Below are 25646 nucleotides of genomic sequence, written 5' to 3' on the forward strand. Positions count from 1 at the left end.
TTGCTCTCCCTCTGCCCCTTCCCCTGCCCTCATTCATGCAGTCACTCCCTCTCTCTTTCTAAAATAAATAAGTCTTTAAAAAAGCAAACTAGTGGGGCGCCTGGGTGGCTCAGTGGTTAAGCCGCTGCCTTCGGCTCAGGTCATGATCTCGGTGTCCTGGGATCGAGCCCCGCATCGGGCTCTCTGCTCAGCAGGGAGCCTGCTTCCTCCTCTCTCTGCCTGCCTCTCTGCCTACTTGTGATCTCTATCTGTCAAATAAATAAATAAAATCTTTAAAAAAAAAAAAACTAGTTGACATTCTAAAAGGAAAAGTTCCTCTTTTCCAAAGTAACTCTTCAAAATAATCTAGTGCTCACATCCATTCATGCCTTGAACTTTTGTGCTCATCCCTTTCCTTCTCAGAATCACTCAGTACTGTCTACTTTCTTTCCTCCAGGCCCTCTAACATGTTCAGATCTTCTTCACTGTCATCAAACCAAGTCCTAGTTCTCTTTCTCTCGGTACCAGTTTTCCACAAGTAGCCTCTTATTTGCACCTCACCTCTCAACCGGGGCTCTCCTCCTCACCACTCTTGTAAATCTCATCTCACAATAGTGACCTTTCCTGGTCCAGTGATGTTGTCTCTGTTCTCATTTTCCTGGACATTGTTGGCTTTCCTGAAAATATGGGGTTTCCTCCCATAACCTCCATGACTAACACTCCTCTTCCGTGTCTTTTAACTAACTCTGGCTCCTTTTCATTCTCCTTCCTCAAAAATCAGACTTCTACCGGGGTTCATTTTTCAGCTTTCTGTTTATTCTCAGTTCTTTCTCCTTTGCTAAGTTCATCCATTCTTTTTTTTTTTTTTTTTTAAGATTTTATTTATCAGAGAGAGAGAGGGGAGAGAGCAAGCACAGGCAGACAGAATGGCAGGCAGAGGCAGAGGGAGAAGCAGGCTCCCCGCCAAGCAAGGAGCCTGATGTGGGACTCGATCCCAGGACGCTGGGATCATGACCTGAGCCGAAGGCAGCTGCTTAACCAACTGAGCCACCCAGCGTCCCAAGTTCATCCATTTTTGTGGCTTCTACAAACCATAACTCCAATTTACTTTTCAAGGCTTGTTTTCTTCCCGGAGCACAGATGTTAAATCTACTATTTTCCAAATTGTTCCTCTCAGAATCAATAGTATCTCAAATTTTATCCCATGTTTACCAATAAACTAGCTCCTCCTCAAAACTTTCCCATTTCTGTCTATGACTATGGTTTTTCAATGCGAAGTCCAGCTTTACCTCCTTTATTTCTTGGGCTCACAGTTTATGGGGTGCTTCCTTATAAATACATGTCCTTTTGCTTTCTACCTTCCTGTAGACAGTAGCCTTACCTGGTTTACTAGACAGCTTCCCCACCCTAATATCCCTGATTTTCGTTTCTGTCTCCCCCAATCAGTTCACTTAAAAATCATTAATATTCCTTAAATATTCCTGTATCTGAGTTACACTGCCCTCTAATAACTCCCACTTCCTGAAGTATCAAGACTAAATTATTCTACGTGGGTTCCCAGGTGCCAGAACCTTCTCTGTGGGCCTGACTTGCTCAGTGTCTTTGCTGCCTTTTGCTCATCCATGCTTCAAGTACTGCTTCCTTCACAAACTGTTTCCTAGAGCCTCCCAGGAAATTCCCTGCTCCTAGCTCCTCTATAACTTGTGTACCAAGTACCTATATTAAGTACCAAGAAAGCACTAGTCGTACACCGCCTTATAACTCCTTGAGAACTGATATAAGATTATCCTTCTTTTGCAACCTGGCATAGGAGCAGAAGGAGCGAGCACCTAGACGAATGCATATTGATTGATTCGCAGCTGTGTCTGGTTGAATCATCCTGTCAACCATAAATGCTTCCAAACTAAAACCTTGTTTCTCAAGTCCTGAAATGATACTAGAAATGAAGCTATTTGAAAAGAATCACATTCTTTTCAGGAAATAATTTAAAATTGAAATTTTTCCTGTGCATTTTTCTATATATAATTTGGTATTGTTAACCTGCTTATCAGATAGCCCTGGGCCTGAGAAGTGAGGAATAACCTTTCCCAATCCCAGATTTAGGCTGTTTTAGCTATGTTTTTGTTGTTCAGTTGTTTTTTACTTTAGTTTGGTTATATCATAAGTGCTTTAGGTTTTTATGCTTTTCTGAAGACCCTAATCACACCCTTTCCATGAGGAAATATTCATATAAATCAAATAAGCAACTGATAAATTTGTTTATAGTTTGGGAATTGCCACGTTAATATGTATCGACTGAGATTTATCCAGTATCTGCTTTGAGTAAAATCCTGGCACTTTTTAATAACTTTTCCAGTAAGAGAGAGAATGTTTGTCTGTAAGAAATGTATCAAGTGTTTATCAGAACTTCGCTACTTATTAAACTGCCTCTGAATGCGTGACTTTTGTCAAAGGGACAAATCAGTCTCTCACACTAAACAAGCAAAAAAAAACTAGGTGCAGGTTACTGTGGGTCCTAAAGAATTACCATAAAGATTATTTCATTTTTATGACATGGCAGCTAGCCCTGGAGTCACATGCATGGACCAAAAACATGTTGCCTAGAGACAAAGCTTTGGAAATCCTAAAAGGAACTATGATTATCAAAATAAGAATCTGGGCAAAAATCTGAGTTTCTCTTAAAAGATAAAATATGAGGATGAGGCCTGTGCTTTAATCCAGACAGAACATTTAGAACCTTTGATTCTACCAGAAAGTACAGCCCCAGGCTGGGGGTTGAGTGAAAGGCCCAGACTTTGAGTTCCAACTCTGCTGGGCTTAAACCCCAGGTTTGCATTTACTAATGAACTCTAGAGACATTACTCTTTCCTAAACTCAAGTTTGCCCTTATAAAATTGAGTAAATAATAGCTCATGGCATGGTTGCAAGATCTCACAGGCAATCCTATATAAAGCACCTGTCAGAGTGCAGTATTGGTGCTCTCTCTCCCTTTGTTTAATTTCTAGGCTTCATATGTTATTTGTGTGCTAACTCTGAGCTGAAGAGCTGTTTTTATGCGTGATTTTCTTTGATTTGCTCTGCAGAGTCAAGGAAGATACTGCAGCACACATTGCATCTCTCAAAGCATCTCATCAGAGGGAAGTAGAGAAACTCCTTTGCCAAAATGCAGTAGAAAATTCTTCTTCCAAAGTAGCTGAACTAAATCGTAAAATAGCAACTCAAGAGGTAGATGACTTTAACACACTTTCTTTGGCTTTAAAATTATTTTTTTCAGGACTGTTAACAGAACATTATTTAATTCAGAAATACGTTAACTTTGCTTTTTGATAGAAATGAGAAATTATTGACCTGATTATTATTATTTTTTTTTTTTGTAGGAGACAGTGCCATTACTGTGCATTTAACTATTCTACTTTAAGATTATTCTCTCTTAAAACGGGTTTCTCAGTTTTGTCCCAACATTTCTCAAATAGTTCTTCTCCTAAGGCAGTTGTAAGGGATGGTAGAAGGAATGATAGAATCACATTATGTGATTGAGACCTGGAGTACTTGAACCTGAATATTGAACCATCTCCCTCTGCCCAAGTCCTGGTTGACAAGTAATTCTCCTAGTCATTCTTCTTGCCCAAGGGTCTTTCATTCATTAAGTAAATAATGATTCGAGCTCTATAGACAACCAGGCACTGGGATAAAATAATCAACAGAGAGATACACACAACCCTAGTCATTATGAAGCATAGTCTTCTTAGAATTATGACCGAGTATGCTGAAAGTTCGTTCATGTTTCTTCAAAAAAGTGTATCTTCCTTCTTGGTTAGTATGTACATCTATGTGGAATATCCATGAATATCTAGTATGTGGCCCATTTTCTATGGTGTTAGAAAATTGAAAACACAACATTAAGATAGAATAGTTATGTCCCGGGGTGCCTGGGTGGCTCAGTGGGTTAAAGCCTCTACCTTTGACTCAGGTCATGATCCCAGGGTCCTGGGATCAAGCCCCACATTAGGCTCTCTGCTCAGCGGGGAGCCTCCTTCCCCCAGACCCCCACCCTGCCTGTCTCTCAGCCTACTTGTGATCTCTGTCAAATAAATAAAAGTCTTTAAGAAAAAAAAAGAAAAAGAATAGTTATGCCCCCCCCCCCAAAAAGAAAGCACATATGGCAAAAATGTTAGCAGTTGATAAATCAAATTGAAGGATATATAAATGTCCATTGTGCTCTCTTCTTTTGGTTTTAATTAAAAAAAAAAAAAACAAGCTGATATGGGGGGAAACCAGGAAATGTTATCTTGCCACCACCTCTCCCATCAATAATTATTTAATAGCATCTTGATTAAAAACAAATCACTCAGGGAGGCCTCGGTAGCTCAGTCATTTAAGCATCCAGCTGTTAATCTCAGCTCAGGTCTTGATCTCAGGGTCATGATTTTGGGCCCTGCCCAGCGTAGAGCCCACTTAAACTTCCCAGTTGAGCAATTTTATTTGGTTGTAGGGCCAGATATTGGATATTATGAAACTATTGGGCATTATTTCAGCTATTAAAAATGCTAGTATGGTTTTGTGAGAAGATACCCTTATAAGGAGAAGCATGTTGAAGTATTTGGGGGATTTGGGTGAAGTGTAATGAGGTCTATAATTTAAGTTCATATAGCTCAGAAACAAAGAATTTTGCCTATTTTAATAATTTCAAGGAGAATGATTTAGAGTGCTTTTCAAAGGTAATCAGCATATAGCAGTTGCAGATAACTTCTCTGGCTTTCTCCCTCCACAGGAGGAGGCTGTCTGTGGGCAGTATAAACATGATAGCAAATCAGTGTGTAGTTGGGAGAGGCGGATGAGGTGGTGTCATTGCACCATACATAGTGCCGTTACTGTTACTTTCCCGGGTTTCTAAATCTAATACTATAAATTAGGAGTTAAGTGGAAGTCAGCATGGTGTGAGGAGGAAAACAGTAAAAGTAAAGCATTAGAGGTTAAGAGATGCACATGTTTCCCAAGTTTTCAGTTTCTTGATGAAAGTATTCATGTACTTGTTTGCCAAAAATATGTGACATTTATTTCATGCGAATATTAGGCTTGTGCTGTCTTTGTCATTAGCTCTTTAATTAAAAATTATTCTCCTACTTAATCACAAAATAATAAAGAGGATATTGGCTACTTTCTTCAGAACCCTTTGACTTTATAATAGAGGTTTATTTTAAAAGGTGTTTTTCAGGCCTCCAGGAGAAAAGTAGAGATAAAGAAGCCACGCAGTTATATAGCCATTAATTTGTATTATGTGTGATGCTTTATATTAAATATTAAAACAAAATAATGAGTGTATTCAATAAGCTTAATTAATCTATGAACTTAATTCCTGTGGCAGTTTATTTCCATGTTAGAATTTGGTAATTTTAAAATGTTGGGAATTTTTTTTAGTACAAACAAAAGACGTTAGTTGGTTTTCTTATATTTTTCAAATGATGTTTGGGGAAGCACTCTCTTAACTTAGCACTTCTAACATAATTCCCTAGGTACTTCTAAAACATTTCCAAAGTCAAGTTAATGAGCTGCAGGGTAAACAAGAGTCTCTTGCAGTTTCTCAACTTCGAGAAGAAATCCTACAGAAAGAGGTAAGAAATAACAAAAGTATTGGGCTAACATGAGCTTTTCTTAGCCATTTCAATCATACTACTTTTATATAATTTTTTTTAACAAATGTGCAAATAGAAATATCCTGAAAATATATATCATGTGTCAAAATATATCAATAACTTGTTTACGGTAAGTCTGCCTTCCCCAGATGGAACTCTCAAATATTAAGTTTCTTATATAGTTAATGTTGACATTTTTCTGGGCAGTGAGGAAATAGAGTGGAGGGATATTTGGATTTTTTTTTTTTTTAAAGGAGATAAAACTAGATGGCTAAGGCCATTTCTGCATTAAGTATGAATACTATAAAGCAATCATTATAGTCATGCTGGATCCCCAGTGACAATATTGTAGGAAATAGATCTTTCTGGAAACTCACCCTTTTATTACTCTAAAATCCTTTTGGTTCTAGAAATTATTTTTAAAAAAAAAAGATAAACTGCTTTCTTTGAAGCATGTACACCACTTTTTATTCAAGAATTTATTAAAACATAGATGCAGAGCTTACATATAACTAATGGCATTATGAAAAGATTAATGTAAAAACATTCCACACTTAGGTATAAATTAATTGAAAGGCTGTAGTTCAGCATATATGCATTCTTTTCATTGTTTAAGATGTACATAAACATTGTTGAGTAAGCAGTAATTTAGCAGAACTTCACACACCTAAAGTAAACTTTTGGGGAAAAGTAATAAAAGGAAGTATGTTCTAGTGTTTGTAAGATAAAGGTCAGTTTTAGTCAAGTTACAGTGTTCCTAGTTTAAGAATAGCTAAACTATTTTGAAAATGCGAAAGATGGCAACACATGATTTTGAAGCCTATTTACTGAAAAACTGAAAACATTCCATCTCTTAAATAAAATAAAGACAGCCTACCTTTTTAATGGGCAGTACATTTATAATAGCTGTTTTAACAGCTTATTTATTCCCACTACTGATAACCTCCTGAGAGCCTTCCAAGGGACTTTTCTCTCGGGCTGGTGGGAATAATTCATTTTCCCAGCCCTGCAGGAGCTCCCAGAATTATTCAGGCTATTTCTACTGGCTTCAAAGGTGCCTCTGGGCAGCCAGCTAGGCAGTCCTAGAGTTCATCTGGTGTGTTGCCTGTTCCTCACAGTCCGCAGTGCTGTTAGCTGGGGTTTGAAAACAGTTGCTTCGCAGGTCATCTAGTTTTTCAGTTCTTTAAGGAAGATGGGTAAATCCCAGTCTCTTTCGGACCACAAGAAAAAGCACAACACAGTTTTTAACAGGAGTAAATTCTGTTTTTATTTTTGACTGCTTTGTTGTTACTCTATCTCTAGAGAAAACAGTGATCTAAAATTTTCCAACATAGTTAAAAAAAATAAAATAAAATAAAATTTTCCAACATAGTTCAACACCTTGGGAGGTGAACCATCAAAACCTGAAAAGATTTTTCTAATTTCTGCATTTTGTTCCATGCCTATGTTACCTCAAGTGTTGTTAAACCACATCTCTTTAAAATCCTAACTTAGGCATGACTTCCTCAAATCTTTTTTTAAAAATATTATAATGAAAAGGGTAATCTTTCATATTTTAGCACCCATCATAGATTTCTGATCTTATTTTTCCACTCACGGTTGACTCCCAACAATCTGTTTATTTCCTTACACCCTGAAGTTGAAGAGAAAGGACTTGAATCTTTACTCAGACTCCTTAAATGTAGACAACTGAGAGGCCTGCTGCTATTATTGCTTGTTTCTATGTTCAGCAGTTAGTATATGCATTTTATTGGTCATGGTTTTTCATCGGTAGGATTTTGTTTTACCTGTATAGTCTATTCAAATTTTAGAAACCATTCAAGAGTGACCCCTAATATGAACTCAAGGACTATTAATAGTGACTCCTAAAAATTATCAGAATTTTTACTGTAATTTGTGTCAAATAGTCTACAGCTAGCAGCTTTTATTTACAAATGAATAGTAGGAATAATTTGGGGGGTTATCATAAGGTCTGGGCTTAAATTCTTCAACATGTTAGTGAGCCTTAGGGTGACAGGTCATGTAAACATTTAGAGTCATACTTGCTACTCTGGATATAAACCAGGAAACAGCAAGGCAGCAGCAGGCCTTTTGCTCTTTGGTGTGAGTAGTTCCCACAGCAGTCCACAGAGCTGTTCTGGAGACCACAGGGGTACAAGGGAGTAAGACTCGTATCTGGCAGTTAGAGGAATCACCCAGGCTTGAACTCCCCACATTCCGCAAGAACGAGCGTCTCATAATACGTCATGCACAGTGGATCCCACAGGGACATGCCCAGTGCAAAAGTCACCACCTCCAGGAGAGCCCAGACCTACCACTTCCTACCAGGTATTTCAGTTCATGCCAAGTCCTCCAAGCCCAGATGATGTTCCACCAGTTGGGGCCTTACCACAAGCAGTGTACCTTTATCAAGAGAACAAAGCTAGAAAGAGAATTCAAGCCAAGGCCAGTTTCTCATACAGAAGGAAGAATTATATTTACCCATTACCCTCAGCTGTTTATTAGTGTTTTTAAACTTAGTCTCAGGTTGCTTTAGCTATTAAATGGAATAAAGTCTACTTCTTAGCTTTTAGAAAAAGTGTTTAGGTATCAGACACTATCAATAGGCTTTTGGGATACAGAAATGAGTAGAACACCTGAAGGTATGACCCTCAAAGGGCTTGTGTTCTAGTGAGTGGGACAAAGAAATAAACCAACATATAAACTAAGGTCCCCCAGCTTACTTTCTTTGCATCAGAACTGAGTCACATGCCTACCTCCAAACCAGGCGTTGCCAGAGGACAGACAGTGGACAGCAGCAATGGGCTTAAATCTAAGGTCAGTATCTCCTTCAGTTCTAGACCAAATTGGAATCTAGACTCACTGGATTAAGTGTTCACAAGCACTAGCATTCATCCCAGCAATGTTGCCAGGGAAATGCATCAGCCAGTAAGTTGCAGGGTAGGAAGACACATGGGATGGTTGGAAGCACACAGACTACAGCAGGTCATGGTCATTTAAAGGAGTAAAAATAGCAGTAATTTTATGATTCATTCTGAATTGAAATTCGTAGTTTGTAAGATTATCTACTCACCAGCCTATAAAGGGACAGTACATATGTCTTCTCTGGGAAGAAGTCTTTGGGCTGTGTATGGATCATTTGAATTCCCTTAACCGAGCCTCCTCCTGCTAGTGGTCCGTGATGTCTGTCTCCTTTAGTAGGAAAACATGTTAATCCACCTTGAGTAATAAGATCTGGGTGAATCCCTCTTTCACTTCAGTAAAACAATAAACTAGTAAGACAGTAAGAATTGTATTCATTTAGGAATATATGCTTTCTTTTTATTGATGTTACATACTTCTATCCCTGGTGAGTATGGATTTGTTTATAAATAATTTTTGATATATTTTATTAAATATTTAAGACTATTTAACATTTTTATACTAAGATTAATATATATTAGAGAAATTAGAAAGTATAAAATCATCCACAATCCCATTACCCAGAGCATATTTTGCTATTTATTCTTCCAGATTTTCTTTATTCATATATAGTTACAAATACTGTGAGGGTATGTGCTTATGCATATACATGTGTAAAATACATGTTTATGTGTGTTTGCATATATAGGATTTTAAAGGATAATTTTTTTACCTAACAGTGTATATAAATATATTCCCATGTCAGTATATACCTTCTCATTTTTTTCCAATTTTATTAAGATATAGTTGACATACACTGTTGTATAAGTTTAAGGTATACAGCATAAAGATTTAACTTATATATATAATGAAATGATTACTACAGTAAGCTTAGTTTTCATCCATTAAGAAAAAACGATTTTTCTTACCACAGTTAACACTGAGAACTCTTAGGATTTACTCATGTATGTATGTATGTATATATACCATGCGGCAGTGTTAACAATGGTCTTCATGCTATACATTGCATTCCTAGTATAGTTACTTACAACTGGAAGTTTGTTCCTTTTTGATCGCTTCATCCAATTCCCCTTTTTCCCCACCCTTTCCTGTCTACATCTGATAACTACAAATCTGATCTCTCTTTCTAGGAGTTTGGGGTTTTTTTGTTTATTTGTTTTAAGGTTCTACATATAAGTGAGATCATATGGTATTTGTCTTTCTCGGACTTAGTTCACTTAGCATAATACCAGAAATGGGTCCCCTGCAGATCATGAAAATGTTGTCTCATTACAAACTCAGAATCATTTCTCAGTCATTAAAAAGTTTACAGAAGTTAAAGTGATAATTAACAGATATGACAGTGCCAATCATCCCAATTAAAGTGTGCAAATTTTTTTGGTCACCGGTGATATTAGGGATGTCCCACATTTTTAAATATTTAGATTTGCTTCTGATTTCATTGGCTTGTATTTTCACATAATTGTATGGCGTCGGGGGGGGGGTGTTTTGGATTTTTTTTTTATAGCATTATCAGTGTTATTAGGTACTGAGTGTTTCCATAGGAAACATGATTGAATTTTTAATTTTAGCCTTTTTCACTTGCTTATTATTTTGCCTTTAAGATTTTATTTATTTGAGAAAAACAGAGAGAGAGCATGAGAGGGGAGGTCAGAGGGAGAAGCAGACTCTCTGCAGAGCTGGGAGCCCGATGTGGGACTCGATCCCAGGACTCCAGGATCATGACCTGAGCAGTCACTCACACCAACTGAGCCACCCAGGTGCCCTTATTTTGTTTTTTGATACTAGCAGAGAATTATCATAATTATGTGGTATAAAGAAAATACATTTGTTTCACCAAGCCCAAAATAAAGCTCTCTCAGACCCCTCTGTTTACTCACTGGCACCATGAAAATATGACCTTTTGCTCTGTGAACCATGGTATGAAAAGGGAGGTACCACACTAGACTGTAACCTCTATGAGGATGGACTGTATCTTTCATGTCTGTATTCTCAGGACCTAAGATAACAGCCAGGACAGAAAGAATTCAGTATGTTATCTCAGAAAGAGGTTGAACTCTTTCTTTGTTTTGGGTACTATACTGTGTAGGATGCTTGAAATGTATTACTTAATCCTAAAAGTAATCAACCTATTAAATACATTGATACTTTGTTAGCAAAGCTGAATATACCAAAGACAGTGCCCACCTTTATTATGAATGCTGTAATCAGCCTGGCATACATGGGAGGAGGTGATCCAGTCATCTGGAACCTTTTGGATTATGAGATCACTTCAGAGTTAGAATAATAGTTTTAATTCTGGCTCAGCCTAACAACTCAAGGTATTTTTCTTACTAAAAAGAAGAGTCTTCTCTAGATAAATTTTATACAAAGAAAATGTAGTAAATATTCTTAAAACTACCTGGAAAAGCTTTTTTTCTTATCAATTTTTCATTTATTTCATTCCTCAATTTTAGATTACAAAACTCCTAGAAGAACTGAGAGAAGCCAGAGAAAACCATACCCCAGAGATGAAACATTTCATGGGCTTAGAAAAGAAAATTAAACAGATGGAAATGAGACATCAACAAAGAGAGCAGGAACTTCAACAGGTAAAGTAGTAAATTATATTTACACATTTGTATAGCTCTTCACTGTTAAGTACCTCCCATTTGCTATAGTTTTACCATCTCTAGCAACACTTACTTCCTGAAGTGTTTCATTGTGTATTGATATTAAGAATAAAAATACAGCTCTTAAGAGCATATAAAACTTTAAATTTCAAATGCCTAAAAGACTGGTTTATCTTCTCTCAAATTAAAAAAAAAAAAAGATACAAGTTTCTCTAAGATTTTATTTATTTTAGAGAGAACACAAGCAAGGGGAGGAAGAAGGAGGAGGGGAAAGAATCTCAAGCAGGTCCCAAGCCGAACATGGAGCCTAATGCATGGTTTGCTCTCATGACCCAGAGATCATAACCTGAGCCCAAACCAAGAGTCGGATGCTTAACCAACCGAGCCACTCACGTGCCCCTCATGTTCTTAATTACTGATGGCTGCCTAAAAAGAATGAGTCTTTGAGATCCATAGTCTATATTCATTTTATAAATGTTTATCAGAAGTAGAATTATATTAAAAGATAAATCATTTAAAATAGATCCCCGGCGGGCGCCTGGGTGGCTCAGTGGGTTAAGCCGCTGCCTTCGGCTCAGGTCATGATCTCAGGGTCCTGGGATCGAGTCCCGCATCGGGCTCTCTGTTCAGCGGGGAGCCTGCTTCCTCCTCTCTCTCTGCCTTCCTCTCTGCCTACTTGTGATCTCTCTCTGTCAAATAAATAAATAAAATCTTTAAAAAAAATAAAATAAAATAAAATAGATGCCCGGCACTAGTAATATCATAATTACTCAACTACAGATGATAGAAATAAAAAATGAATGAGCTTTAGTATAGATCACATGAGACCACAAAATAAGTTTGAGAATATTCGTAAGATTGAAATCAAAGCAAGCATCTTTTCCAACCAAAATGGTATGAAACTACAAATCAATTACCAAACCAAACAAAACAAAGCAAAAAAAAAAAAAACCCACAAATACATGGAGGCTAACCAAGATGCTACTAAATAATAGGTCAAGGGAAAAATCATAGAGGAAATTTTAAAATTCCTTGAGACACATAACACAACATTCCAAAATCTTTTGGACACAACAAAAGCAGTTCTGTGAGGGAAATTTTTCATAGCTCTACAGTACCTCAAGGAACAAGAAATAGGGGTGCCTGGGTGGCTCAGACAATTGTGTCTGCTTTCGGCTCAAGTCATGATCCCAGAGTCCTGGGATGGAGCCCCACATCAGGCTCCCTGTTCGGCAGAGAGCCTGCTTCTCCCCCTGCCTACCGCTTCCCCTGCTTGTCTCTGTGCTTTCTCTCTCTCTGACAAATAAGTAAATGAAATCTTTCAAAACAGAAACAAGAAATATATCAGGGCACCTAGGTGGCTTGGTCGGTTAAGTGCCTGCCTTTATGTCAGGTCATGATCTCTGGGTCCTAAGATTGAGCCCCATGTTGGGCGCCCTGCTCGGTGGGGCATCTGCTTCTCCCTCTCCCTCTGTCACTCCCCCCACCTACTTGTGCTCGCTTGCTCTCAAATAAACAAAATCATTAAAAAAAAAAAAATTAATCTGTCACACCTAAAGAAACTAAAACAGAACAAAGCTCCAAGGTAGGAGAAAGAAGGAAGTAATAAAGGTCAAGAAAAAAAAAATAAATGAAATAGTTTCATTCATCTTTTCTATTTTTTGGTCTCTAAGAGGTGGTTCTTTGAATTATAAACATTAACTGATAAACTTGTAAAGACAGACTCATCAAGAAAATAAGAGAGGACTTCAATAAATACACTCAAAAATGAAAGAGGGGGCATTAAACTAATACCACAGAAATACAAAGGTTTATAAAAGATTACTGTGAAAAGTTCTATGCCAACAAATTGAACAACCTAGAAGAAATGGATTTCTATAAATATACAGTCTCCCAAGATTGAATCAGGAAGAAATAGAAAATCTGAACAGACTAATTACCAATAACAAAATTGGATTTGTAACCGAATAATTCCCAGGAAAGAAAAGTCTAGGAACAGATGGCTTCAAATGTTGGAAGAATACACCTGTAAAGAATTCATTCCAATCCTTTTCAAACTATATGAAAAAAATTGAAGAGGAGGGAATATTTTCAAAGTCATTCTTAAAAAGCCACTATTACCCTGATACCAACAACAGAGACACAACAAAAAAAGAAGAAATCAGACTCTGTCCCTAATCAACATAGATGTGAAAATCCTTAACAAAATTATTAGCAAACTGAATCATTCACCACAATATGGGGGGATTTATTCCAGCAATGCAAGGACGGTTGAGCATCTTCAACATGAGACACCACATTAACAAAGGAAAAGATAAAAATCATATAATCTCAGCAGATATCAGTCAAAAAAGCATTTTACAAAGCTCAACATAAATTCATGATAAAAATTCTCAACACACTGGCTACAGAAGGAACATAACATAATAAAGGCTACGTACAACAACCCCAGAGCTAACATGATGCTGCTGTGTGGTGAAAAACAAAGCTTTTTCATGATCCGGTACAAGGATGTCCACTCTCACTGCTTTTACTCCAGGTAGTACTGGAATTCATAGGCAGAATAACCAGACAAATAAAAAGCAGGGGCACCTGGGTGGCTCAGTGGGTTAAAGCCTCTGCCTTTGGCTCAGGTCATGATCTCAGGGTCCTGGGATCAAGCCCCACATCGAGCTCTCTGCCTGGCAGGGAGCCTGCTTCCCCCTCTCTCTCTGCCTGCCTCTCTGCCTACTTGTGATCTCAGTCTGTGAAAAAAAATAAATAAAATCTTAAAAAAAAAAAAAGAAATAGCATACAAATTGATAAGGAAGTACAACTGTTGCTATTTACAGATAGCATGATACTGTATATTGAAAACCCTACAGACTCCACAAAAAATCAGAATAAATTAGTTCAGTAAAGCAGCATACAGACATCAGTTGCATTTCTGTATACTAAAAATTAGCAAAAATAAATTAAGACAATGACTTTATAACTGCATCAAAAAGAATAGAATATGTAGGAGTAAATTTAACCTAAGAGTTAACAGACCTGTACTCTGATAATTCTAAGACCTAGTTGAAGGAAATTGAAGGTGGCACAATAAATGGAAAGATACACCATACTCATGAACTGGAAGAATATTGTTCAGATGTTCATAGTACCCAAAAGCAGTCTGCAGGTTCAGTGCAATCCCTATCAAGATACCAACAGTAGCATTTTTCATAGAACTAGAATCAATATTCCTCAAGTTTATATGGAATCACAAAGGACCCCGAGTAGCCAAAGCTGGAGGTATCACACTCCCAGTTTTCCAACTGTACTACAAAGCTACAGTAATGAAAACAGTATAGGACTAGCAGAAAAACATATAGATCAGTGAACAGAATAGAAAGCCCAGAAATAAACCCACGCTTAATATGGTCGATTAATCTAAGATAAAGGAGTCAAGAATACACAATGAAGATAAGACTGTCTCTTCAATAAATAGTGCTAGAAAAACTGAATGGCTGCATGCAGAAGAATGAAATTGGACCACTATCTTACACCATATGCAAAAAAAAAAAAACAACAACAAAAAACCCTCTAAATGGATTAAGACCTAAATGTAAGACCTGAAACCATAAAACTACAAAAAATAAATAGTAAACTCTTGGAATCAGTCTTGGAAAATTTTTTTTTTTTTTTAATATATATGTCTCCTCAGACATCCATCCAGACAAAAAACCTTTTAAGGAAACATTGGCTGAAACAACGCATTAGGTAAGATGGAATTAACATATACAGAACATTCCATCCAAAAGTAGTAATACACATTTTTAAACACACATGGAACATTTTCCAGGATGGATCATATATTGGCCATGAAACAAGTCTTAATAAATTGAAGACTGAAGTATCAGGCCAATTTCCCCAAACATGGGGATATGAAACTAGACATCAATTACAAAGGGGAAAAATGGAAAATTCACAAATGTGTGTAATGAAACCAAATTAAGCAACCAATAGGTTGAAGAACAAATCGACAGAGAAATATAAAAATATTTTGAGGGTGTCTGGGTGGCTCTCAGTGGGTTAAGCCTCTGCCTTCGGCTCAGGTCATGATCTCAGGGTCCTGGGATCGAGGTCCGCATCTGGCTCTCTGCTCGGCAGGGAGCCTGCTTCCTCTCTCTCTCTCTCTCTCCCTCTCTCTCTCTGCCTGCCTCTCTGCCTACTTGTGATCTGTCAAATAAATGAATAAAAAAAAAAATCTTTAAAAAATATAAAAAGAAAAAAATATTTTGAGACAGTTGAAAATGGAAATACAGTATACCAAAACTTAGGGGATGCACCAAAAATAGTTTTAAGAGGCAAGTTCATAGCATTAAGTGCCTGTGTCTAGAAACAAGATTTCAAATAGACAGCTTTACACCTCAAGGAACTAGAGAATAAATGAAGCCCAAAGATGGCAAAATTAAGGAAATAACAAAGATCAGAGCAGGAATAAAGACTAAAAAGATCAAAGCGACTAAGAGCTCGTTCTTTGTAAAGGTAAAATTAGCAAGCCTTTAGCTAGACTAAGCAAGAAAAGAGAGAAAACTAAAATAAATGCAATAAAAATGAAAGAGGAGACATTACAACTGATTCCACAGAAATACAAAGGATGAGACTGGTATGAATAATTGTACAACAAACTGGACAACCTAGGAGAAATGGATAAATTTCTAGGAACATAAAATTTACCAAAAGGCATAATGAATAAAAGATCGAAAAAGACTGATTACTAGTAAGGAGATTGAATTAGTAATCAAAAACATCCTGACAAAGTTCAGGACCAGAGGGCTTTGCTGCTGAGTTCTAAAAATATGTAATGAAGAATAAGTACCAGTGCTTTTCAAACATTTGCAAACAATAAAAGAGGAGGGAACTTTTCAAACTTATTTTTGCAGGGCCAGCATTACCCTGGTACCAAAACCGTGCAAGAAAACGCAAGGCAGTGTCCCTCATGTACATAGATGTAAAAATCATGAACAAATTATTAAGTCAAATTCAGCAATGTTATAAGAGGATCATACAACATCAAGTTGTATTTATTCCAGAAATACAAGGATGGTTTCCCATCCACAAATAAGTGTGATATACCTCATTAATAAAATGAAGAGTAAAAATCATAAGATGATCTCCATAAATGCAAAAAAAGCATTTAACAAAATTCAACATCTTTTCCTGATAGAAATTCAACAAACAAAATATAGAGGGAATGTACCTTGACATAATAAAATCCACACTCATTGGTGAAAAGCTGAAAGCTTTTCCTTTAAGATCACAAACAAGGAGCGCCTGGGTGGTTCAGTGGATTAAGCCTCTTACCTTGGGCTCAGGTCATGATCTCAGGGCCCTGGGAGCCCAGCATCAGGCTCTCTGCTCACCAGGGAGCCTCCTTCCCCCTTCTCTTTCTGCCTGCTTCTCTGCCTACTTACGATCTTATTCTCTGTCAAATAAATAAATAAAATCTTTAAAAAAAAAAAAGACAAGGATGCATAAGTCAAGAAATAAAATGTCTCTTAATTGCAAAAGAAGTAAAACTATCACTCTTTGCAAATGACATGATAAGATATATAAGAAACCCTAAAGACTTTACAAAAACACTGTTAGAACTAAAATGAATTCAGTAAAGTAGCAGAATACAAAACCATTCAATATACAGAAATCTGTTGTATTCCTATACACAATAAACTGTCTGAAATTTTTTAAAGTCAATCTTTGAAATTCTTAAATGCTATATGCATAGATAAATAGAATAGATAGGTTATTTTTGGAAGCAGAGCATGGGATGTAGGCAAGATGTGTGTAGGGAGAAAAGGTAAAAACTGTTGTAAAATAAACAAGTTAAAGGGGTGTGATGTACAGTGTGGTGACTACAGTTAATACAATAAATTGTATATCTGAAAGCTATTAACAAGTAGATCTCAAAAGTTCTTACTAGGAAAACACATTTGGTAACTAATGTAGGACCTTTTCACAGCATATGCAAATGTCAATCATTATGTTATACACAATACAATAACCATAAAAAGCTAGTTAATGAAACCAATTAACATCATAAAAACATATAAATGGTGTTAAAAACTCAGTGGTAAATAGTCAGGTTGACCAAAATTGTAATGGTACTTCCTAATTCATTTACACTCTAAGTTAAAACAGTTTTTACTGTACGTGAAAAAACAAAGACATACTAAAAAATAACTGCAACACTAATTTATTGGATACAAAACATAAAAAACATTAATTTTAACATCAGTAACGTGAAATTGGGAGGGGTCAGAATGCAAATGTAAAGTTTATGTTTACTATCAAAGTTAACTTAAAATAGATTGTTAAAAATAAATCACATTTTCTGTAAGCATTATTTTAACCACAAAATAAAAGCCTGTACAAATTACAGAAAATATTATGACAAAGGAGTCAAAGTATACAACTACAAAAAGTCATCACATCACAAAAGATGACTGCAAGATATAAGAAGCAAGGAACATAAGATCTAGAAAACAGTCAGAAGGGAACAAAATGTCAATAGTAATTCCTTATCTATCAGTAGTTCCTTTAAATGTAAATGGATTAAATTCTCCATTCAAACTACAGAATTGCCAAATGGATGAAATATAGTCCAAATAATAGGCCACCTAAAAAAAGAGTTTGGCTTTAAAACCAGCATAGACTGATGAGTGAAGAGATAGAAAAAGTATTTCAGTCAAACGGTAACCAACAGAAATCAGGAGTAGCTATAGTTATATCACATAAAATAGATTATAAGCTAAAAAATCTCCAAAAGAGACAGAGGTAATTATATAATCATACAATGATAAAAAGGTCAGTCCATCAAGATATTATCAGTTGTAAATATTTATGCATCCAACATCAGAGCACCTAAATAGATAACAATAACTAAAAGAAATAAACAGCAATACAATAACAGGAGACTTTTTTTTTTTAAGATTTTCTTTATTTATTTGACAGAGAGAGAAAGATCACAAGTAGGCAGAGAGGCAGGCAGAGAGAGAGGAAACAGGCTCCCTGCTGAGTAGAGAACCCATTGAGGGACTCAATCCCAGGACCTTGAGATCATGACCTGAGCCGAAGGCAGAGGCTTAACCCACTGAGCCACCCAGGGGTCCCGATAGGAGACTTTAATACATCACGCTTATCGGTGGATAGGTCATCCAAACAGTCAATAGGGAAACTGTGGGTTTTAAACAGTGCTATAGACAAAATGGACATACACAGTACAGTCCCTCCATAACAGCAAAATACACATTCTTTGCAGGCACACAAAATTTTCTAGGATACCTAATATAATAGGCGGTAAAATAAGTCTTAGCAAATTTAAGATTGAAATCATGGCAAGTATGTTTTCCGACCACAATGATAGGAAACTAGAAATCAATACTAAAAACTGGAAAATTAACAAATACATAGAAGTTCAACAACATACCTTAACCAGCAGATCAAATAAGATACTAAAAGTGAAATAAAAAAAATATCTTGAGATGATTGGAAACATAGCATACCAAGACTTGTGGGTAGCAGCAAAAGCAGTTCTAAGAAGGAAGATTATAGTGTTAAATGCCTACATCAAGAAAAAGCTCTCAAACAACCCTACTTACCAGCCAGGAACTAGAAAAAGAACAAAATAAGCCCAAAGTTAGAAGAAGGAAAGAAGGATTAGAACAAAAATAAATGAAATGAAGTATAGGAAGACAATAGAAAAGATTAACAAAACTCTAGGAGTTGATACTTTGAAAAGATAAAATTGACAAACAAGGACTTGAAATTTATAAATGGAAGAGGAGACATTACAGCTGATACCAGAAAAATACAAAGGATCGTCGGAAATTCCTGTGTACAACTATATGCCAACAAACTGGACAGCCTAGAAGAAACCAATAAATTGCTAGAAACATACAGCCTACCAAGACTGAATCACTAAGAAATAGAAAATAGGAATGGACCCAATACTAATAAGACAGAATCCACAGGACCAACCAGTTGACTTTACTGTACCACATTTTTATTTCTTTTTTTTTTCTTTTTTCTTTTTTTCTTTTTTGTTTTAGAGAGAGGGCACAGGCATGGGGAGGGGCAGAGGGAGAAGCAGGCCCCCTACTGAGCAAGGAGCCCAGTGCATGACTCAATCATGGGATCATTACCTGAGCTCAAAGTAGATGCTTAACCAACTGAGCCACCCAGCATCCTGATGATGACTTTTTAGAGGCACCACCAAAACCACAGTCCCCCAGTGTCCCCCTAGGACTTGATTCTAGGACCCTGAGATGATGACCTAAGCTAAAGGCAGACAGCCAACAGAATGAGCCACGCAGGCATCCCTCTACCACACTTTCAAAGAATTCATGCCAGTCCTCCTCAAACTCTTCCAATAAGTAGAAGAAGAAGAAGCTCATTTTCACAAAGCCAGCATTACCCTGACAAGAAAACCAGATAAGGACACTACAAGAAAAACTATAGGCCAGCATCCCTGATAAAGATGCAAAATTTTTCCAAAATATTAACAAACCAGATTCTACAGCACATTAAATTCCCATACACTGTGATTAAGTGGGAGTCATCCCTGGGAGATAAGGAGGGTTCAACATACGCAAGGCAATAAATGTGATGCATCACATTAATGAACAAAAAATACAAATCCTATGAGTATTTAAATAGATATGCAGAAAGAGCTTTTGACAATATTCAATATCTATTCATGATTTTTTTTAAAAAACTCAACAAATTAGGTAAAAAGGGAATACCTTAACATAATAAAGGCGTAGATTTATTTCTTGGCTCTTAACCCTTCCATTGGTCTATAGGTCTATTGTATATTTGAAAGTTACTAAGAAAGTAAATCTTAAGTTTTCATTACAAGGAAAAAATTTTAAAACTGTGAATGATGGATGTTAACTATCGTGGTAACCTTTGCACAGCGTCTGCATGCATCACGATGTATGTGTTTGCAATTTCAACTTACACAATGTTATTTGTCAGTTATAGCAATATAACTGGAAAAAAGTGGTTAAATGCCAAATGTCAATAGATGTCTAGAATTGTCGAAGTATGTTTAAACTTAGAATTGGAAATTCATACAGCATTTCGTGTTTCCCTTAAGTATTTACACAGTATTTCTCCTATGCTTTGATTTTAGAATTACCAGACATTTATAAAAATTCTGTTGCAGAGGTCGAACATATTTAATAGTCAGAAACACTGCTCTGTTGCTCTATCTAGTTGTTTTTATATGTCCAACTTTTTGTGGTTTGTAATACTTGTGACTGATATTTCCCTTAGGGTAAGACTTTTGAAATGATAAGAACTGAGTTAGAAGTTACTGGACAGGGTACCCTCATTTCACAGTTGAAAAAATTCATCCACATGAGCAAGACGGTCTAGGGTGGTAGTTAAGAGCAGGAACTCAGGCCAGGGTGCTGACTCTGCCTCGAACCAGCTGTTTGTGAATCTGGGGCAAATTATTTTTTACTTAATCTCTGGCCCCATCTCCCTCCTGCTGAATGGGTATAAATATATAGAATTCACCTCCTCATGTATTAGCAGGATTAGATGAGTTAACATATGTACGATGTGTATATATTTATCATTTCTCCTGCTTTAATGTGTGGTGTATATTAGAACTATTTTGATTGCCCCTCAAGTGTTGGTCTTAAGAGGAACAATATTGTGGGGCAAGGGGTGGTTTGGATCCATACCAAGGTATTAGAAATTTCTGATGCTTTAAAAATGCTACTTTTTAAAGTTTTGATTGAAAGGGAAAAAAAAAAAGACTAAAGCTTCCTAACTCCCTATCAGAATTACAATTCCCCCCTTCTTATGCTCTTCACCCACCAGATTGTTGGTTGACACCATGGAGCCCATTAGGTAAGGCTCCCCACTCCAGCGCCCTCCCCTCCACCATAGTCAGCATTGTGCCACTCGAGCTCTTTGAGATGGTTCAGTCTTCATCCCCGCTGTGAACTGTGACTGTAATGTGAATTGTTTTTTCCCCTCAGATAATACAGCAAACACACCAAGTAGTAGAAACTGAGCAAAACAAAGAAATTGAGAAATGGAAAAGACTTGCCCAGTTGAAGAATCGGGAATTGGACAAGTTCCGCACAGAATTAGACTCTATACTAGATGTTCTTCGAGAGCTGCACCGGCAGGGGGTGGTTGTGCCTGTGGCTTTTGCAGATGAAGTGAGTGCACCATAGTATTACTAGAAGCTGGCATTTCCCAGGACCTCCTGTAAAGGCCTGAAGATGGAGGGTGAATGGGACTGTGCCGCTCTCAGAAGGCGGCTTTTGAAAACAAGTGTTCCAGTGTGTGTCCAGGAAGGAAACAATGCAAAAGCAACATTTCACATTAAATTGCCCTAAATCAGTAAGGAAAAATATCAATGCTGTATTTTACTGAAAATCATTAACCAAGCACATGTTAAGTAATTTATGGGCAAGTCCCTTTGTGTCAGATGATTAGAACGAGTGATATTAGTTGTAAAGGGTCTTAACTTGTGGTCTAGATGTAGAAAGAAAAAAATTGTTCATATTCTGCCATTTTTGACTAAGTGTGTATTCTGAATTGTTGATGCCGGAAAAACAGCTCCTCTTTCTCCTGGAAACTTAGAGAAGAATGTGAGCATGGAGGTTTGGACAGTCACAGCGGCAGTCCCCTGAGTAGCAGAGCTTCTGCAGTAACTGACAAGAATTAGAACTTTGTACAGCAAACAGTGAAGGCTCCATGTTCTCCTAGACTGCCACTTCTTACTTCTGAGTGCCTCAGGTTTGCACCTGATACAAGGTGCAAAATATACTTCACATGTAATAGGGAAATTTGATTTCTTCATTGTTTTAATCTTCTATGCCTCTGTGTCTTAAATACTAGTCCTTTTTTATAAGTCTTAGATTATAAATGGAATATAACATCTTTATTTAAAAAGTAATATATGTTCATTAGAAAAAATGAAAAGCATGCATGAAAGTAGCCAGATTGTTATTTTTTTACAATCCCCATTTCCAAAAGCAGATTGTGTATAAAATATTGGTAAGTTCAAGCGGTAGCCACCTTGTTTTTAAGCATTCTAGCCCTGTGCTGTCCTGTAGGAGTATAATATGAGGCACATGTAATTTTCAGTTTTCCTATAGCCACATTAAAAAAGATAAGAGGCAAATTAAATTAATTTGGTTAATTTATATCATCTAATTATCTAAAATGGCAATATAAAACTTGAGTTCTGCATTTTTTTCCATACTTAGTCTCCAAAATCTGGTGTTTTACATTTATAGCACAACTTGATTTGCACTAGCCACATTCCAAGTGCTCAGGACCATATGACATTAAGTGCAATTCTGAAATAATAATAAAGGGTGAAAGACTGTAAAAGACAGGTGAAACAGATCTTGGTGAAATTATGGATAGCAAAAGTGAAATGTGGAAATTAAGTATAAGGAATTCAATTAATGTCTTAATGTTCAACATTTTTTATGTCCTTTTCTTGAAGAGGGTGGAAAAAGCATTAATTAAAAGGAGCTATTTTTTATGTGAAAGAATTTTAAGTTATAACAAACTATTTTGGTTATTAAATTGAGTGTACTTTTGTGTATTTTTTATCTGCAAACCTATTAATTTATTGCTACACCCATCCCTCCCTTTTGACTGTCCATTAGCCATTCATTACAAGCAAAAACGTGGTTGATTCTGAAACACCAAATATTTGGTGGTTGATACAAACATCAAATATTCTATTAATATCAAAAAAATACATCCTATTTTGATGAGGATTCTGTATTCTCTTTTGGAATAAGCAGTGCCACATACCAGGTGTTCGATGCTGTTTACAGAGTAAAGTTCCCTAAGTATAAGAATTATTAGTCACAACTATAAACCTCAGGAAACATACTCCATTCCTTAGTCATTGTCCTGAGGGTCTAGGATGAGAACAGAGATGGACAGCACTTAGGCTATCTTGAATAGGAAGGCTTTTTTTTTTTTTTTTAAGACTTGAGAGCTGGGGGAATGGTCAGAGGAGGAGGGAGAAGCAGACACCCCACTGAGCACAGAACCTGACACAGAGCTCCATCCCAGATGCTTAACTGACTACCTAGCCACCCAGACATTCCTTGAATAGGAAGGCTTTCATGAAGTTCCAAAAATTATCAGTCCCTTCCTACCAATTCCATCCCCCTCACAATGTTATAAGGCACCTGAATCCAAGGGCAAGAACCTTATCAGGGTAAAGTGCTTGCTGTTGACAAGCAGAGAGACTTCTGATTCGGTCTGTTACTCTGAACCATAACCACATCAACCCACCAAACTTGCAAATTACAGGCTTCAGTATTAGGGTCCCATTCTGTATTACAAATATCCTAGATTTGTGACTAAATGCCAAGATGGTGAAAACACCTCTTTTCCCCACCCATACTACTAAGGACTAATTAGGTCAGATCCACAGGAACATGATGTAACAGACATAATCTCAGAATAAGACACTTTACAGTTACCTAGCTATTCACGCTATCCTGCTTTGAATAGCTCCTTAGCAATTCATGGTGAGAAGAGTGAAGTTTGAAAATTTTCCAAACTTCCCAAGTGACTGTAATTTTATTTTGGTATTCAGACCCATGAATTAGAGCCTTCCTCTCCAGTTTCTGTAGAAAAGTCTAAAATGAAAAGCACATGGATTCTTTCTCAACACTTGTCCAGCCCTAATTAGTCTATTTATGCCCCTGTAGTCTAAACCATAGTAGGTCCATTTGTCTCCAGGTTTGCTGAAAGCTTCAATCACAACCACATAAATAATACAAATGGAAACGTATTTCCCACCCACAATCACTTTGTAGGATTGTTAAATGTTTGAAGAGTGGTGTCAGAGGGGAAACTACTCTCTAGAAGGAAGGGAAGCATTAAGTTTCATCAGAACAAAATGAATCATTAGTAAATTCAGGAACAAGAGGAGCGGACAAAAAAAAAAAAAAAATAGGGCAATTGTACCAGGTAAGCCTCCCTGGAGCACAAAAGCAGCGAGGCAAGAACATAGCAGGAGTCTGACCCAGTGGAGCTACTCCCATTGAGCCTTCCCTGCACTTGAACCCTTAAAGGTGGCCTGCCAGTGGTCCCCACCTCAGGGTACTGATATGACAATTAGAAAATCCTGATGCAGGGGACAGAAAATAGAGAGACATGTTTGGTGGTAGGGTGGGTGGTTTTAACTCACCCCAGCTGCTGGCAGTAAGTGTAAATAACCACACATTTGCACGCCCAGGTCTTACCTGTTCAGCTCATTATTATGGTCACCTGCAAGGAGCCCTCATAAGAGCCACCAGATGCTCATTCCTGGTTTGGGATCAGACCCTTCACAGCAGCACAGTCCCTCATACATCGTATCAGTACATTAATTGCCTTCTTTTGTCCCTTGACCTTCCTCTACAAATCCAACCCTCTCTTCCCTCTAAGGCTCTGAGCCTAGATCTACACTCCACGACTCCCGATATAACAGGGTAACAACTGGGCCTGCTTCTCTCCACCTTTTCTCTCTCCTGAGTGCCAGCCCCCCTATTCCCATTTCCTGCTGGAATTACCCATTGTCCTCAAAGTATTTAGCATGTTTGAAACCAGCTGTCCAATCCCCTGTTTCAGCATTTCGCCCAGACAGTTCTAAACTTTAAGCATTCTCAAATGTCAGTTTGGGGTGCGTTAAATTACCAAAGACTGGGCGGCTTAAACAACGAAGGCTCATTTCTCACTGTTCTGGAGGCTGGGGAGTCCAAGATCAAGGTGGGCACGAGACGGTTTGCTTCCTGACCTGAAGCAGTCAGTCTGCTTGGATCCTCACAAGGTAGAAAACAGAGAAGCAAGCTCTCGTGGGACTTCTTATAAGCGCCCTAATCTCATTCATGATGGCACCACCCTTACCCCACCTCACCTAATCCCAATGACCTCCCAAAGGCCCGATCTCCTAGTACCAGCACACCGAGGGGCTGGGTTTCAACATACGCATTCTAAGGAGACAAGAACGTTTAGTTTGTACTGAAGAGTTCTCAACATGTGGTCATCCATCCTGTAGCCAGTTTCTTCAAAACAATGTTTCTATTGTCTTCTTCTATTCTAATGTCTCCTTTCATTCCCATATTGTTGGGTCCCCAAAGTTGGGTCCCTCACTAATGGGTCGTGATTAAAGGAGCGAGACTGATACAAAGCAAAGGTCAAGCAAAGTTTTATTTTGTGCCAAGCATCAAGAATCAAACCGACTATCAAACAGACTGGTCAGGGCCACCCCTTACAGAGAGGACAACCCCTCCCTGCTTCCCAGACGAACTTTTTTTTTTTTTAGTTTAAAGAATAACTTTTTTTTTTTATTTCAGCATAACAGTATTCATGATTTTTGCACCACACCCAGTGCTCCATGCAATCTGTGCCCTCTCTAATACCCACCACCTGGTTCCCCCAACCTCCCACGCCCCACCCCCCGCCACTTCAAACCCCTCAGATTGTTTTTCAG

General features: G+C 37.4%; 1 protein-coding gene across 3 annotated transcripts in view; it reads left to right on the forward strand.

Annotated features, from left to right (window-relative positions):
• Positions 1–23092, forward strand: part of CEP162 (centrosomal protein 162) — a 101152-nt gene extending 78060 nt beyond the window's left edge. The window contains exons 24-27 of one of the 3 annotated variants that reach the window (XM_045075868.1): positions 3063–3204; positions 5493–5591; positions 10991–11125; positions 21163–23092. In XM_045075868.1, coding sequence (XP_044931803.1) covers positions 3063–3204; positions 5493–5591; positions 10991–11125; positions 21163–21363 — 577 coding nt within the window. In that variant the 3' untranslated portion in view covers positions 21364–23092. The remainder of the gene's footprint in view (positions 1–3062; positions 3205–5492; positions 5592–10990; positions 11126–21162) is intronic. The other 2 variants (XM_004773588.3, XM_004773586.3) reach the window with 2 other exon arrangements.
• Positions 23093–25646: the final 2554 nt, after the last annotated feature.

The sequence above is a fragment of the Mustela putorius genome, unplaced genomic scaffold, assembly GCF_011764305.1.
Source record: "Mustela putorius furo isolate JIRA1106 unplaced genomic scaffold, ASM1176430v1.1 tig00000166_pilon_pilon_pilon, whole genome shotgun sequence".
In the NCBI taxonomy this organism is placed as follows: Eukaryota; Metazoa; Chordata; class Mammalia; order Carnivora; family Mustelidae; genus Mustela; species Mustela putorius.